Source organism: Bombus fervidus, chromosome 4 (genome assembly GCF_041682495.2).
Source record: "Bombus fervidus isolate BK054 chromosome 4, iyBomFerv1, whole genome shotgun sequence".
NCBI lineage: Eukaryota > Metazoa > Arthropoda > Insecta > Hymenoptera > Apidae > Bombus > Bombus fervidus.
The window spans coordinates 7,442,154-7,457,455 of record NC_091520.1 but is presented as its reverse complement, the minus strand read 5'-3'; the positions used below and the strand labels follow the sequence as shown (position 1 = coordinate 7,457,455).

Sequence of the window (15,302 nt, the reverse complement as noted above, 5' to 3'; positions counted from 1 at the left end):
GCGAGTTCCGAGCCGATAAATGGCTGCAAGTCGAGTCAAAGGAGGCTGGTCCAATTTAAATCGCAGTTTGTTCCTTAGTACTGGCTGCTAAGGCCAGCCATCGCTGAATGGATCTCCATTATGAATGGCCTCGTGAGATTTACATTCTGTCGTTCCACTGCACCCACTTCTGCTTATATGTTATGGCAATTTGCCTTATCCCTCTGTAAAGGTTTCCTCCCTTTTTCCTTCCCTTCCTTGGTAATAATCGATGATAGATAATGGTAACGATTGGTCGTGAATATCGACGAAAATATCACATGACAAGTTTTATTGTACACGTCTATCAGCTACTTTACAATTTAACGGAATAAGCGAAGGGCGTTGGAATCGGACTACGGATTTTTGTGCATTTGTGGGAAATTTGAGGATGCAAAAGTACACACAATGCATACAATGTACGGTATAATCAAATTACAAAACAAAATATCTAAAATTATTAATTATAATGTAGGATCTTACTACAATTAGTTTATTTAAAACGGATTAAACAGGTGTTGGTTAAACAGAAAACGATAGTTGTTTAACGTGAACTAATCACAATAACGTACTATAATTAAAACAACTAAATAGTCTCACCACTCATGTGTTCCGCAACTGTTCGTGGCTAGAGTCACGTAGACTTTTTTTCGCGCAACTATTCGATTGAAAGACCGACGATACATAGATGGGCCTGTCGGCACTTAGGCTTTCTCGCGACATTGTTTGTTAATGGTTCGCCCGGTATCTCTTAGGTCTTTCGTCCACGATACTACAATAATATCTGGCAGATGAAACAAATTCCTATTTTGATTCCGTTTCTTCAGTTACGTTCGTAAAGATAAGAAAAGGCATAGAAATGTGAAGTATGGCTATTATACAGGCGTGTTACGAGTTGTTTGAACCGCTGACGGGTCAATGCGATTGACTCAGCTTTTTGAACTTCTTGAAATTTTAATGCCAAAGTACTTGTTGGTCGATGGTTATATTATACATATACAATTTCGTTAATTTTTTCTGCTTCTTGTTTCGAATTAACCAATTTGACAAATAAGCGTTTCTGGTTTCATATGTGTGTACATTTCAACGTAGTTAAGGTGTCTTTTTTAATTTATTTTTTAATTTAATTTAATTCATTTCAGTTATTTTCATGATCATACAATTAAGATAACGCTAAAGTTCTCTTTTGTAAATTTGTCCATAACAAGATAAGATTTATAGTCAGTGTAAATCCGTCTTTTCGCTGCATCAAATCCAGTTAAAAATTGCTTACATATTTACCTGTCTGCGATTTATCTCAGATATGTTGGAAGATACAATATTTTAACAAATTTCTGGCTACAAAAATAGATTTCGATTAACCTGATTTTCACAATCAATTCACGTTCAACTACCCAACCAGGTCAAGCTGAATATAAAATTGTGCTATTTTTAAAAAGAACGAGTAAAAGTATAATATTTGATTTCTTTTTCACTGTCTGAGTTTGTATTACGTACAATATGCATCCAATAAACAAGTGAGTCTTGGATTTTCTACTTGCATGCATACAATCATCGAATTAATGTCAAGGACAATCAATGAAAATGAAAGAAGAAATGAAAACACATCTGTTATTATTATATATAATTAAATATAAAAATTGTACAAACCACTGATTGAGATTTTCAATTATTAGATAATTATTAGTTTAATTAGAGATTATCAGATGCAAAATTACGAGTATCGATAAGAATAATTTAGGAAATCTGACAATGACTTGCTAGTAATACAACTGAAAAATATTGCGTGGAAGAGAGTAAAAAGATAAGATCTGCAGAATCCATCGAATCGAAATATTAACATAATCTATAGTTTTAAACGATAAAACAAAATCACATGCGATAACAGTAATTTCGCCATGAAATAGTTATCATTAGCCCATACGTTAATAAATGAATATATTGTTACGTAAAAATACGATTTATTCCAGTGAAAACGAAGTTTTTATAGAGTATTCGAAGATTTTCGTAGAAAATCGTAGAAGCATATTTGATTATAATCGTTTATATGTGCCATTTTATTTTTCTTTGACCTGCACCACTGTCGAATAAACGCGATAGTTTATTCTATAATTTGGAAAAAAATTTCAGAGGAATGAAAACTGTTTAGAATAAAATTGAGTCGCGAATAAAAATTTGTTTGATAAAATGACGCGCTCTCTTTAAAACGCATTCTTTTCGTATAATATACATATTCATGAAACAATTTTTAATTAGCTTTTTAATCTATGAAAACGAAACTTTCACGTGATGCATTTCTTGTGATTTAAACGCAGCCGAGATTATAGGGGAAAATAATGGATAAATCGTTTAATTAAAAGGAAATTTGCTTAATGAAAATACCCGCGATGGAAATAAATGAGGATGTCATCGACGCGATGAACAATGCTGAACCGAAGGAAATTATTGACTTTATGTTTAACGAACGTGTTGCAAAACTTTTCAGAGTCTATCATAGTTATATGACGTACATGTACGTCACTAACAACTTGAAGATGCGTAAACACACGCGAAGCAGTGTTCACCGTGTCATCGTTCAAAAGCTGCAATTACTCGTTTCTCGACATCTATTAAAATTTTCGTTAGAATAAAAGCTTCATCAGAGCACTTGAAATGAAAATAGGAACGATGAAACAGACAATATTTGCTTTAAAGATTTTAATTAATTCGTAATTCGTGTTTAAACGTAACGACGTGATACAAACCTAATTTTATTAATTTATAGTTGATAAAATTGTTGTACCAAATTTATCGTTTCTTTGTTTATTTTACAGCATATGCGTGACAGTGGTTGTGCTTAATGTTCACTTTCGATCGCCGCAAACTCACAAAATGGCACCTTGGGTGAAGAGGGTTTTTATCCACATCCTTCCTCGCCTGCTGGTTATGCGGAGGCCCCAATATAAATTCGAAACAAATAGGTAAACGTTTATTATTGTGCATTTCTATCTAAACCAAAAGAGTTACATTGTTAGAAATCGAATTGAACCAACTGCTCTCCCACTCGAAGACGTTTTGACATATTAAAGGCACCCTTAGCTTATCAAAGACAAGAGGCAAAAGAAAGTAAAAATGATTTTAGTTTAGAAATATTCGATAAAATCAATAGAATCTTCGATAAAGTCATAAATTATGAATAAACCGTTTTCAAAAGCGTTCATTTATTTTCAAAGAGATTTAATAATTTGCTAGTCTATTCTAGTTAACACAAGAAAACAGATATTTATATTGAAACATTAATGTTCTTTCTTCATATAAATTTTTCTCGATAGAAATACGTTGCTTTCTCTGTTAAAATCTGTATCCTTGATCCTTCATTTTTTTTACCATTTATTGTCTGAAAAATTTTTATGTTCGTAGAAAGTTCAACGAATAAACTTTCCCGATACGTATTCCGATAAAAATAGCTGTCATCTTTTCACGACCAATAACAACATATGCAACGTGGTTTCTACAGGAAAGAATATATGTATATTATATACGCATGTTATATACTGTTGCTGTTTTTTTTAATAAAGAACATCGTATTTCATAGATGAGAGGAACGATTTGTTGACAAATAAATTTCACTGTATGCACAAATTTATATGTATTCGCAGATATAGTTCTGGCAGAGTGCTAATGAAAACAGTCGGAGGGAAGGAAAAGCCCTTCTATTATCCTTATCATCCATCTACTCAGGAGGACAGCGAAGAACATCTAACACCCAAACGATTTCACAGCCGCATGCGTGCTGCATCGAAAGAAGACCTCTCACCTTCCAGGTATTTCTTGTCAATGTAAATCATTCTTAGAAATTATCTTATTATTTATGCTATCTTACCTTATTATTTTTTTATTACCATATTTGTAAACTTATATAATTACAATTCAAAAATCAAACATTTAGTAATTTTTTATCAGACTTTTAGTGATTCCAAGAAGTGAAGAAGCATATTATACCAATATATATAGTTAAAGGGAAAATAATGGAAATAAATGTATATTTCGTAAAAAGAATAAACACTTTGAATGGGCGACGTAATAAGCATTTTTACCATAACTATTAATTTGTCAGAGAATCTTCTTTTAAACCTAATTGTATGGTTGTGTGTGTAACATAGTCTAATATTTACGGTACACCTAAAGGTAATTTGATTTTTAGTACAGTGATTTGAGGATGATTTTTATCTCATTAAACGATTCTTGTTTTTTCGCCACTCATTTAAAATTCTATTCTGCCCGTAATTGTTCATCTGTTTTGTTTCTTTCCACTCACTGAACTTTTGACCAAATACTCGGAAATTTTCAAAAGCTTTCCATTCCATAATTGACAAAACTACAATGTGGATTTTCCGCTTTTTGTGCGCCTTTTTCTAATTTCGAACTGCTCTCCTTTGTTTCGGTATTTACATTTCTATGCAAATTCGGAATTCCGTGGACCATCTGTTAATATCGATTTGTGGCTACTGATTCGATCATATTTTCGTATTACCCTTTGGTTGCGGATAAAATAACATATTTGATTTGTAATGTAATAACATTTTTCTCGAAATTTCATTGTTCCGAATATTATAACAATTGTCTTCATGTTTTTATTTTTCAAACTTATTGCACAAAGCGTTTAAGCAAATGTCACTGAACTATTTTCTTCGTATTCACAGAAGCTTTCTACTTTAGTTTCGTGATTAAAGTTTCGAAAAGTAACTAAATCATATATTCAGGCAAAAGTGCTCGCATTCTCATAAAGCACAGCTTAACTTACTCTGGAAAGGTGTTGTAGCTGGTATTCATTTAACGTAAATTTCTTCTCAAGCGTAATTAACCGTGAATAATTCACATGACCATGTATCAAGAGTTGCTTAACAAGAGTTGCATAAATTAATGAAATAATTGACACGATAATGCGTTACGCTTTTATCCTATTACGAGATTAAGTAACAAGATTGCACGACTTTACTGCAAAGTCCACTTTAAACAGAGTTGGAGTGCCATAAAGAAACTTCTGTAATCCGTGTAAGGCATTAAATTGAGTTTATAGCGAAGATAATTCCGCCCATACATTGATAATCTAATGAGACGTAGCACAGAACGAAATTGGCACCAGAATTAGACTACATTAGGAATGTTACGACCGTTCGCGAAGAGACACGATTGCGAGGAAACGCGTCAGCGAGAGGCATAAATTCTCGCTACAATTCTGAGAGTCGACGCTGCGAACCAATCGTTCCCCTGTTTCGACTAGAATAACAGAGGTAGTTCAAATGATTGTAACACTGAATTAACAGGGTTAATATAAGCTTCTATCTTTAACAATATTTACAATTATAATTAACACGTTACAAATGATTGAACGATGATACAACTAGTTTATTATTATAACTCGAATCGACTTTATATTTCTCGACGTATTCGTTTGACTAAGCGACGTTTGATTTTATTTCTCTGAACCTCCCGATGCATTCGGTTTGAATCCTCATTTACCACTGACTGCTCTTCGATTTTGTCCTTCGTCTTCTCTTGAAGACGTCCCCCACCACACTCGGGTCTCGAACCGTTCGCGGCTATGGTCACGTATGCCACCGTTTTTACGTAGGTAAAATAACGGACCGAAGGCGCATCGATGTTTTTTAGAACTCGCTGCTTAACGGCAACTATGCGCTTATCGCTACATTGTGTATATCTCGCCGGTCATGTAAGACGATCTGTCTGCAACACTGTAGTCCCAAGGGAGACGGTTAGGAACACGGCCTATAGTAAGCCTCGGGGCGTAACAAGAAATTTGAAGCATCAACAAAAACATGGTCACAGAATTCAGAACTACGCGATCTACGTTAATTTCAATCATACTGAATTTATCTATGATCTCTAAACAAAATTAATAAAATTGTTCTTTTGATTCAAATGTAAATTACAGTTCGCAGTCTCTTAATGGTAACGAAATATAATTATAAATTGGACTTTAATAAGAGTATACAAAAACGTTTTTATAGCTTTATAAAAATTCAAAGTGTCTATAATTTCTACTGGGCCGAATTACTTTGTACGAAGATAATATACGCAGACAGACATATAAATAGAAAATGCTAACTGTTAGTTATAAAAGCTAATTCGGTGCAAATGTATTTGACATTTAAACACTTTCCATCTTTTTCAATGTATCAAGATACTCAAGTCTCGATCGTAACGTTTCTAAAGCGTAGCGAAAATGACGCGATATGAGAAAACAATAATATTCAGATACGATGATCGTATTCCACATTTTTAATTAAATCAGAAATTTTGAAAATTAAATACTACGGTAAGTTCGATTGATCGCTCTGCGAACAACTTTTTTGCGAACAAATTTTTACATCTTTTGTCAGCAAGATATAGTTCAAAAAGACATTTACTTCAATTAACGATCACAACCCAAATTAAATTGAGTTTAACTAGGACTTTATGTACATGTTCGTCATAGCGAGACACAGGGCGATATATGAGAAACATAAATATCTATTTTGAGAACAACCAAGTAGTGAATATAAATGATTTGTTAACGAGATACACATCCTGAAATTACAGAGCGATTTTGCGATAGGGTAGAGCAACTAATTTATATACACCGGTTATTATGGTAGAAGGAAATGTTGTAATCAAGTTACATTGTCCTGTTCGCAATTTAGCCTTGCTGACGGTGCAAGGTTCGGTGGAAGTTGCTTAATCCACGGGCCACCGTTACCGCCGCTTCCTCTTCATACAGAATGCGAGGATCTCTCAGTTTCTGGCGAAGCAGGAATCGAAGAGGTGAAAAGTCCGGTACTGCGAAGTCCACCAGCCTTCTCGCATTCGCGTTGTCCTCCCGAAATTCACAAATCCTGCATCTGTGTGCGTTTTATCGCAGAGCACACCAAGATGCTCGAAGACTCCACTAAGGTAATTTTAGCTCTTAATGTTACTTTTCTGAAAGCTTCTTTTAATAAATTTCGTACACCGTTATATCTAAATATTTTGTGTTTCATGCTTTGATTCTATATGACGAATATATAGTAACGTACGCGTATATTTTTGGAAAAATGAACGAAGTTTGTAATTTATTGAAACATGTCTTTACTTCGTTCTAATATCCGCGTATTAAACTTCGACATAAAAGGCTATAATCTCTTCAATTTGATATGTATGTGTATATTATTCGTTCATGTACTTGACGTTACTACAATGACGTTGATAACGTGAAAGTCTTTGTTCGGATAAAAATGGAAAAGGTAAGAAAGTTACTATATAAATCGAAGATTTGTAGTAACAAATGTCACGATTCTCTTGGTTTTAAAGAGAAGCAGAACTAATCTTCGCGCAATAACCATTAGTGCAATTTACTGTAGAATCTAATACGAATGATTTGTAAAAAGGTGAAAGAAGACTGGAAATACGTGGCGATGGTCTTGGACAGACTGTTTCTTTGGATCTTCACTTTGGCGGTGCTGGTTGGCACAGCTGGCATCATCCTGCAGGCTCCCACGCTCTACGACGACCGGGTACCAATTGATAAAAAATTCAGCGAATTCGCAAGTACGACGGTAGTAAACTGTCCGCCGCAATAGTCCATGCCCGAGCCCTGCACCGTAGAGAAAGACTAAGGACCAACACCCGGATGTAATTTACTACCAACCCGGAATCCCACCCTAGTCTTAGGAACTTCCAGATTCCACCGCTGTTCAATAACGAAATTACGGTAAAAGGGCTCCATTCCCCAAAGCAATTGCAAAGTATACGACAAGCACCAAGTTTCACAAAGGGAGAACAAAGAAATGAAAGGACGAAAGTTCAAGGAAATACTATATGAGATTATCTTTCTATATTCCCCTCCCACCTCCCAGTATCGTCGTGAAATCTGACGTTGTTCCTAAAATAATAATAATAATAATGCAAATTGCTACACGAACCGATACGTTGGAAACGATGCGTCGTCAAGGAGAGAATACTTTGAAATGTTAACGCTTTAGGTTGAGAAAATATATTTGCCGGAAGCATCGTGGAGAAAATCTATTCTCTGTGACTTTCCTTGTTTCGATCGTTACGAACCTAAACAAACGAACGATTGCGACGCGATTGTCGACCGTCTAAGAATCTTGATTTATTTCCTAGCTTCGTTCGAGTATTGCCGTTGTGAATAGAAGAAACGATCGACTCGTCGATACGTTGCGAACAATTTTGGAAAGGAACTTATATCTACATAGTCTGCTCAAGTAAATCGTAATATGAAGCTGCCACTATTTAAAATCGGATTATCTTAAAGCAACAAGCTAATTAACGGTACATTGTAATAATAATCTAGCTAAGTCCACGGCGGCTCTGATCGAACTACCGGGATGCTCGAGTAGATCGAACGAACAAACAGAATGTTAGAACGTTGTTCACGGTGAATACGATTGGTCCCGGACTAGGGGTTACGAACATTCACGAGTAAACTGTCGCGTGTTTTATATATCCCGTTTACCCGACATGTTAAAAGAAATTATTCTAGGTATCACGATCGTAGGTAGCTCGTTGTACGACACGAATTTAGCGTGTAACTTTACGTATAACCGATTAGTTGTAAACATTTAGGGACGTACCCGTTTGTACGAATGTATCTATAAGGGAAACGGAGCAGAGGAGAGCATTGATTTGAATGTATGTGCATCCAAATGTCACTTGAGATTGTTACTCGATATTTTGTCCTTCGAACGTTTATCGAAAATCACGCAAACGTATTTTCCATTTATTTCTTAATTTCGCATTTTTAATAGCAGCAAGCAATTTGAGGCGAGAAATTAAAAGACTATATTTCATTTGTTATGTATAGATCTACCTATAACGATAATTCGTTTTGCATTTTTATTGCATTTTTGCAAACGCATAGGAAGCAATTTAAAGTGAGAAATTAAAAGGGTATATCTCATCTATTATCTACACGTTAAATCGAACCCGAGTTAAACTTTATCTGTAATGTTAATCACGTATCGTATATTAATCATGTTAATTATATAATATACATTTCGCATCTAATTAAAGTCCGCTACGTTTCTTTCGATCAATTTGAAATAATTAGCAATTTCCTGAAAGTCATACAAAATTCGAACGACTCCATCTTTTATATAAACGTGCTAATAAAAACAAGTCTTTGTAAAATTACGGTAGTTCGTATTTCAAAACACGTATTACAAATAAGTTCTTACAAAATTTGTTTAATTTTGCATATGGAGTTATAAAAATGCGAAAGTATCTTTCTTTGAGATATAGCTGGAACTAAGTAATACACATCTAAACAAGATAAGTATTTACGAAACTAAACGATTCTTGAAACTTACATAATTTCACGCAAAATGGAAAATAGGGAAACATCGTGGACATAAAATATTTCCATTTGTTCTCTTTAGAATATTTAGCGTATCATACAATGTATTCATTGTCGATATATCGGTAATTAGCACGAAATATAACTTAACAATTCCCATTCGTCGTCCGATGCATCCTATCTCGAGGGACATTTCGTTGCACACATGTTATACTTCGCCTCTGTAAAAATATTGTATTTTGTAACAAGAGTCGAAACCCGCGAGACATTACGATAATAATAACCAATAGTTCTGTAAGAACAAGTAAAGCATACGAATTCTAAAGCTGATAGATGTAGCTCATTGAACAACCGTTGATGTCGTTGTTCAATGCTGTAGTACGTGGTTGATGTCACTGTGAGTTGTCTTCGTTCCTTTTTATTCCGTTTCGTGTTCATCCGTTTCTTTCGCTTACGTTTTCATTAGATAATTACGCGCTATATACAAATATGTACTGTCGCAGTTAAATGATCGTTAGTTGCGCCTCGTACAAGCGGACTGATATTCGCGAGAATTGTAACATAACGTCGGAGAATCTGCGATTCCTTGGCAAAATTCACGAATTACCAATGCTCAACGATAATCGTTCATTTCTAGCTTCGTTAAACTCACGACTACTTTTTCGCGATAGAAGGAAAAAGCCTTATCCGGACATTTTGCGACTCGACTCGACGAATCCCTAATTCTTCGACGTTTCTTAGATTATATTCGTAGCTGAGAGTAATAATTTTAACGCATCCAAGGTACGATGCCTTACGTCACGTTGCATTGTAAATACATTTGTAGGATGAGAAGTATTGGTTCCGTAAATACTGCCATTAGAAAGCGTTGTTAGTGTGAAAGACGTTTTTGAGTCGTCGTATTGATAAGCTCCGCGGTTCCTCCTCAATCGGTAGCTACTTGTAAAACACGTATGTACGAGACTAGGCTGATAATGAATCGATACTCGCCACTGTACCGTGAGAACGAAGACAGCTGTCCGAACGAAACAAGAAAGAAATTAAAGAGCAATTTATTCGCTACGAACTGACGTACCTATTTTTCTACATAATCGCAAGCTTTTTCATTCTGTTAGCGAAAGATTCTGCCGATCTGCTTTCTATAAAAGGACTCGCAGCTGCCTTGACTTCATCGTCGCGCTTTAAACGAACACACCATTTCAAGGTCCTGCCCAATGAAAAAATGGAAATCCAATGTATTTCCTTAGTCGTAACGTTTCCGCCGTTAAAAATTCGATTACTGTACGCTGCTCGAATCCCGTTGACATTGCATTCGCGTTCAAGTTCGCCGTAAACATAGAGCAAGCTATGTAGCTACAAGCTGAACGTAGCCTTTCGTTCTCCAGTTACACGCGAGCATGCATTATTTATCGACCTAGCCTCGTGCAAAATTAAATGAAAATTAACAAAAAGTGGGGCATCAAGTCCAACATTGACCAACAGGTAAAAATTTCAATGTCGCAGAACAAACGAATGTAAACGCTAAACGAATGGTTTCTGATTGATGGAGAACCGATCTCGGAACACGTAGTGTCGGAAGACAAGTAAACGTATTTGCTACCTGATTGAAAAATCGTCCAGTGAACGCCGAACGAATGTTAGAACGAACGGGAAGTCGCAACGTCGACGTTTCGGCCGCGATGTTCCAGAGGCCACGATTCTCCCTTAGAGGAACGAACGAGACTTGTAAGAGATTTACTTTGCACTAAAACGATAGGAAAGAACGCACACATTTTCTATGATAGAGTCAGTTACTTATTTACATGTTAACATTGTAATTACGCATTAGTGCGTCGAAGCAGTTGTACCGGATCGCAAGCTCGGCCCCGCAAAGCTACAAGTCTTAAAGTCTCACTTTGACAATAGTAGATTATTCCAATGATGATCGGCTATTGTTACTCTGATATTTTAACAGTTGTTAACCTGTCGCTGTAGTTGTTTAGTTGTTGTTGATGACGAAGCAGAGCGGTCGAGGTAATTGTCCAAGAGCCACAAAGGGGAAAGCTAAAAGTTCTTGAAAGCGAAAACCAGTGCGCGGTATTTAGATAGTAATTAGCGGCATAGAACAGATATTATATATAAATATATAAATATATATATATATATATATATATATATATTAAATGTAAGGTGTGTAAATAATATGTACATAGCTAAAGATAACGTAAGCCAGATATTATAAAGCGATTGAGGTTTTTTTACTATTGCAAAAAACTGGGATCACGCGTTGCACGAAAGGGTCCCACGACGCTGTTTAAAAATCGTTGTAACGCGACGATGGTCGGTAGTTGAGATTCATTAAACGTCATTTTGTTTGATCAATGACAACGAACGAGTCGACGTAATTTCGTTTTTCTCCGTTGCTTCGTAAAGCTAAGTGTGAGTGTAAGTTCCGTGCTGTTTCTGTCTGTTCTTTCAATGTCGTATGCTACACGATCGTGTTTTGTCGTAAGATTGTGTCATAATATTAATATTTCATAAGAATGTAAACGATTTCTGCGTTCGCGTGTGAAATTTCAATCGATGTTCAACTAATCGTTACGGATGTAATATTTTCAAGTTTTTATACACAATTCCTCGATCTTAAGCGAAAGATAAAAGAGAATCCATTCTTCTCGTCGATGGAGATTCTAGACCACAGCAGTTTGTTCAAGCGTGTAATTGTATTCCTCGCGATAACTTCTCTACTTTAGTTCATTCGATAACGATAATTCACGTTTATAATATTTTCATTCACGCAACAAATACATATATATAAACGTTAACGGGTCTCGTCTAACTATATTAACCTTAGGATAAAATCGCAATGCTGCAGACGATAACTTGCTAAGTGGAGTCATTGGTCATCGTGGCCTTCGCCTGGAACTGTACTTAACGTTTTTTCCAGCGGTAAAGAGTGGCGTTTTGCCGACGAAACAAGCAAAAACAACGCGGATTCAAATCGTTCCTCGATGCACAATTTATACAGAATTAAATGGAAGAAGAGAAGAAACAGGAGCGTGCTTGTTTGCCCGTATCTTGATCGATATTTAAATAAAACTGCATATATTCCGAGAGCGATCGCTATGCGGGTGTTACCTGAAACACGAATGGATTTTAGTGTCGAATCTTCGTGAATTTCGTGTATGTTTGTTTACTGAAATTCGGAAGATACTCGTGTGACCTTTGTTCGTCAAGAATCTCTGAAAAAAGATACAAAACAAAATTATTCTTGCCTTTTAATACCTTGTTCTTTCGCCAAGACGCTGGTATTTTTTAACGTCTTTTTCTATGTGTTATAAAATTGGAACTGACAAAAAGTAAAGATTCGGCGATGATAGGAAAGGATTGATTTGCAAAAAGTTTCGAAGAACGTTTTTCTTGAAGGCTTGAAAGCTTCTAATTATAAAAAAAAGCATTGCGCAAAATGCCGAGGAATTAATTAAAATCAATCGAAGCTCGTTACATGTACCGTAACCATCGTTAAGTAAACGGAATATGTAATAAATTTAAGAAGATACGGAGAAATCGAACTTAAAGCATATTGTACACGTATTTCCAGCGTAACGATATATTACAGTTGGATCGCGGATTTTTGTGCATTTAACAGAAATGTGAAATGATGAAAATGTACAAAATGCATGTACCACGTGAGAAGGAGAAAGATATTTGAAGCGAAAAACTATTTGTTGCGATATTTAACAGGTGAAATAATATCTTTATGTAAGTAGGTTACATTTTTTCATGTTAATAAAAATAGAAAATTGCATAAAGATCCACAGTCTAAATGTAGTACATCGTTTGACTTAAAAACGATACAATTTTTCGTAATACCATAAAACAGATACATCGATTCTCGATAAATTCAACCTACATTCTTCATTTGTATCTCCTACTTCGTATGTTACAGTGCCAAGTAAACGCGCGACAAGCCTAAATCGTATGACAATAAACGTTGAAAAACAACCAAACAATCAGTCATCGTGAAATCTGCTCTTTTCAATTATCTCATCGACTCGCGAAAACTCGACACGACGTACCAAAATGTCCAGTCATTTATGATATTCTGGGAGCGACAAAGAAGAAAAATTCATTTCGAGCCAAGCGATAGGCTAACGCGGAGCGATTGAAAGGAAGAAAAATGACTTGTCACTTCCAGAACTGCCAGAATTTCTCTTCTTATCACTTCATTATGAGTTGACTGTCCGAGACTCATTTATATTGACACCCGCGTCCCGATCTTTGACCACTTGACACGTTTTAATGCGTAACTTAATAAAAGGTAGTTTAACAATTCCATACTTGAGAAATATTAGTGACGTAGGCTAAGGATGAGTAAGATTATGGTTACATTATAACGATAATTATAGTAAACGAATGTACTGTATAGCGATAGTGCTATTTAAAATGAGAAAAATAACGAGCAGAAAAAAAATAAGGGAGAAAATTATCCGAGTATTGACTACTATCGTTAGATACAACTACTATGTATATCGTTTGTTAAATATGTACCTATAAATTATTGACGACCGTTGTTCTAAGACTACACGATGTAAGGACGAGATTCTTGTTGCTTGGTTTTGTAATCATGCTTGATAAAAGCATTCGAAGAATAAAACTTGTTGTCGTAGAAATCTTTTTTCTCGTCTTTCTCCTAGAAACTCATTTCCTATCAAATTTGTTAAAATATAAAATATATTTAGAAAATACGAAATAAATTTTAAAACTCTGAAACCAAATGAATAAATTTGATATTTCAAAAAAATTTAAACTGTTTCGTTCGATCGAAAACATAAACAAAACAAAAACACGCCGTTGTCTTTTTTTATCTCTCTCATACGATATGTTTTACGACATTACAGTTAAAATATCTTTTAAACTAAACTCGTTTGCCGTGCCTAACCTAAATATCCTAATACCTTTTTGTAAAGAACTACAGAAAAATGAAATAAATAATGTCAAAAAATATAACCAGCTTAAAAAATAGTAATTTCCATGAATTTCCAACGAAGCAAAACTTTCCTTGAAATTTTTAATATTGCAATTTTTAATCGATTGAAAAGTCGATTAAATTCTTATGCGCAGGTTCTTACGCTTTAAATACATATATTTTGTTCGTTGCAATTTATCGAAATATCTCGAAATATTAGCTGACGCGTGTTACTTTCTATGGACATATCCTTGTTCGGTATAATATCATTTCTTTGTTTGGGACGTAATAAATCGCTACTGAAAACATGTGTTTTTCAAGAATTTGTCGAGTCGTAATCGTACACGTTTGACCGGCGAGTATCCTTATGCCTCCACTCCTCGTCACCATAAACCGCGGCGATGTATAAATCGAGGTATCAGTTTAGGCTTGGAGATCGAAGCGATTAGACGTTAGGTTACGACGCTTGGTAGACACGTTTGCCGGTAAACTCGTTTCGTGAGTATCTAATATTAATTATTGTTTCATTTTTATGCAATTTGTTCTTTCTATACGCTTATTTCAACATTTTGTGTCTTCTTCTCTATAAATTATTACTTGATTACGAGGAAACTTCATCAAATTCAAATGATACGTTGATTAATTACGTGTAATGAAATTGTAACATTGATTATTGTTTCATTCTTATATAATTTGTCCGTTATACCCATTTATTTTAACATTTTGTATTTTCTTTTTCGTAAATTATTGGTTGATCACATGTATTCAAATACATATTACGATGATCAACCACGGATCTGGAAACTATTCATAGAGATATGGTAAGATTCGATTTGTTTTGAACTTGACAATAGATTTCGATAGCGTTTTCCTATTTACGAAAACATTACAGATAGGTTTGAACACATTCTGCGCATTGCTATTTCTCTTATTGCGCAGCTCTGTTTAACGTATAGAGAAAATACGCCATGCTTTATTGTTACAAAGTCACGTACACGGTGT

General features: G+C 35.0%; 1 protein-coding gene across 7 annotated transcripts in view; it reads left to right on the top strand.

Annotated features, from left to right (window-relative positions):
- The window catches only part of Nachralpha4 (nicotinic acetylcholine receptor alpha4), a 367,080-nt gene extending 353,076 nt beyond the window's left edge, over nucleotides 1-14,004 (top strand). For 6 of the 7 annotated variants that reach the window (XM_072002506.1, XM_072002508.1, XM_072002507.1 and 3 more), the window contains 4 exons: nucleotides 2,832-2,978; nucleotides 3,657-3,821; nucleotides 6,702-6,951; nucleotides 7,425-14,004. In XM_072002506.1, the coding sequence (XP_071858607.1) occupies nucleotides 2,832-2,978; nucleotides 3,657-3,821; nucleotides 6,702-6,951; nucleotides 7,425-7,616 (754 nt within the window). In that variant the 3' untranslated portion in view covers nucleotides 7,617-14,004. Of the gene's footprint in view, nucleotides 1-2,831; nucleotides 3,251-3,656; nucleotides 3,822-6,701; nucleotides 6,952-7,424 lie in introns of those variants that run through there. The other variant, XM_072002513.1, reaches the window with a different exon arrangement.
- The last annotated feature ends 1,298 nt before the right edge of the window (nucleotides 14,005-15,302 follow it).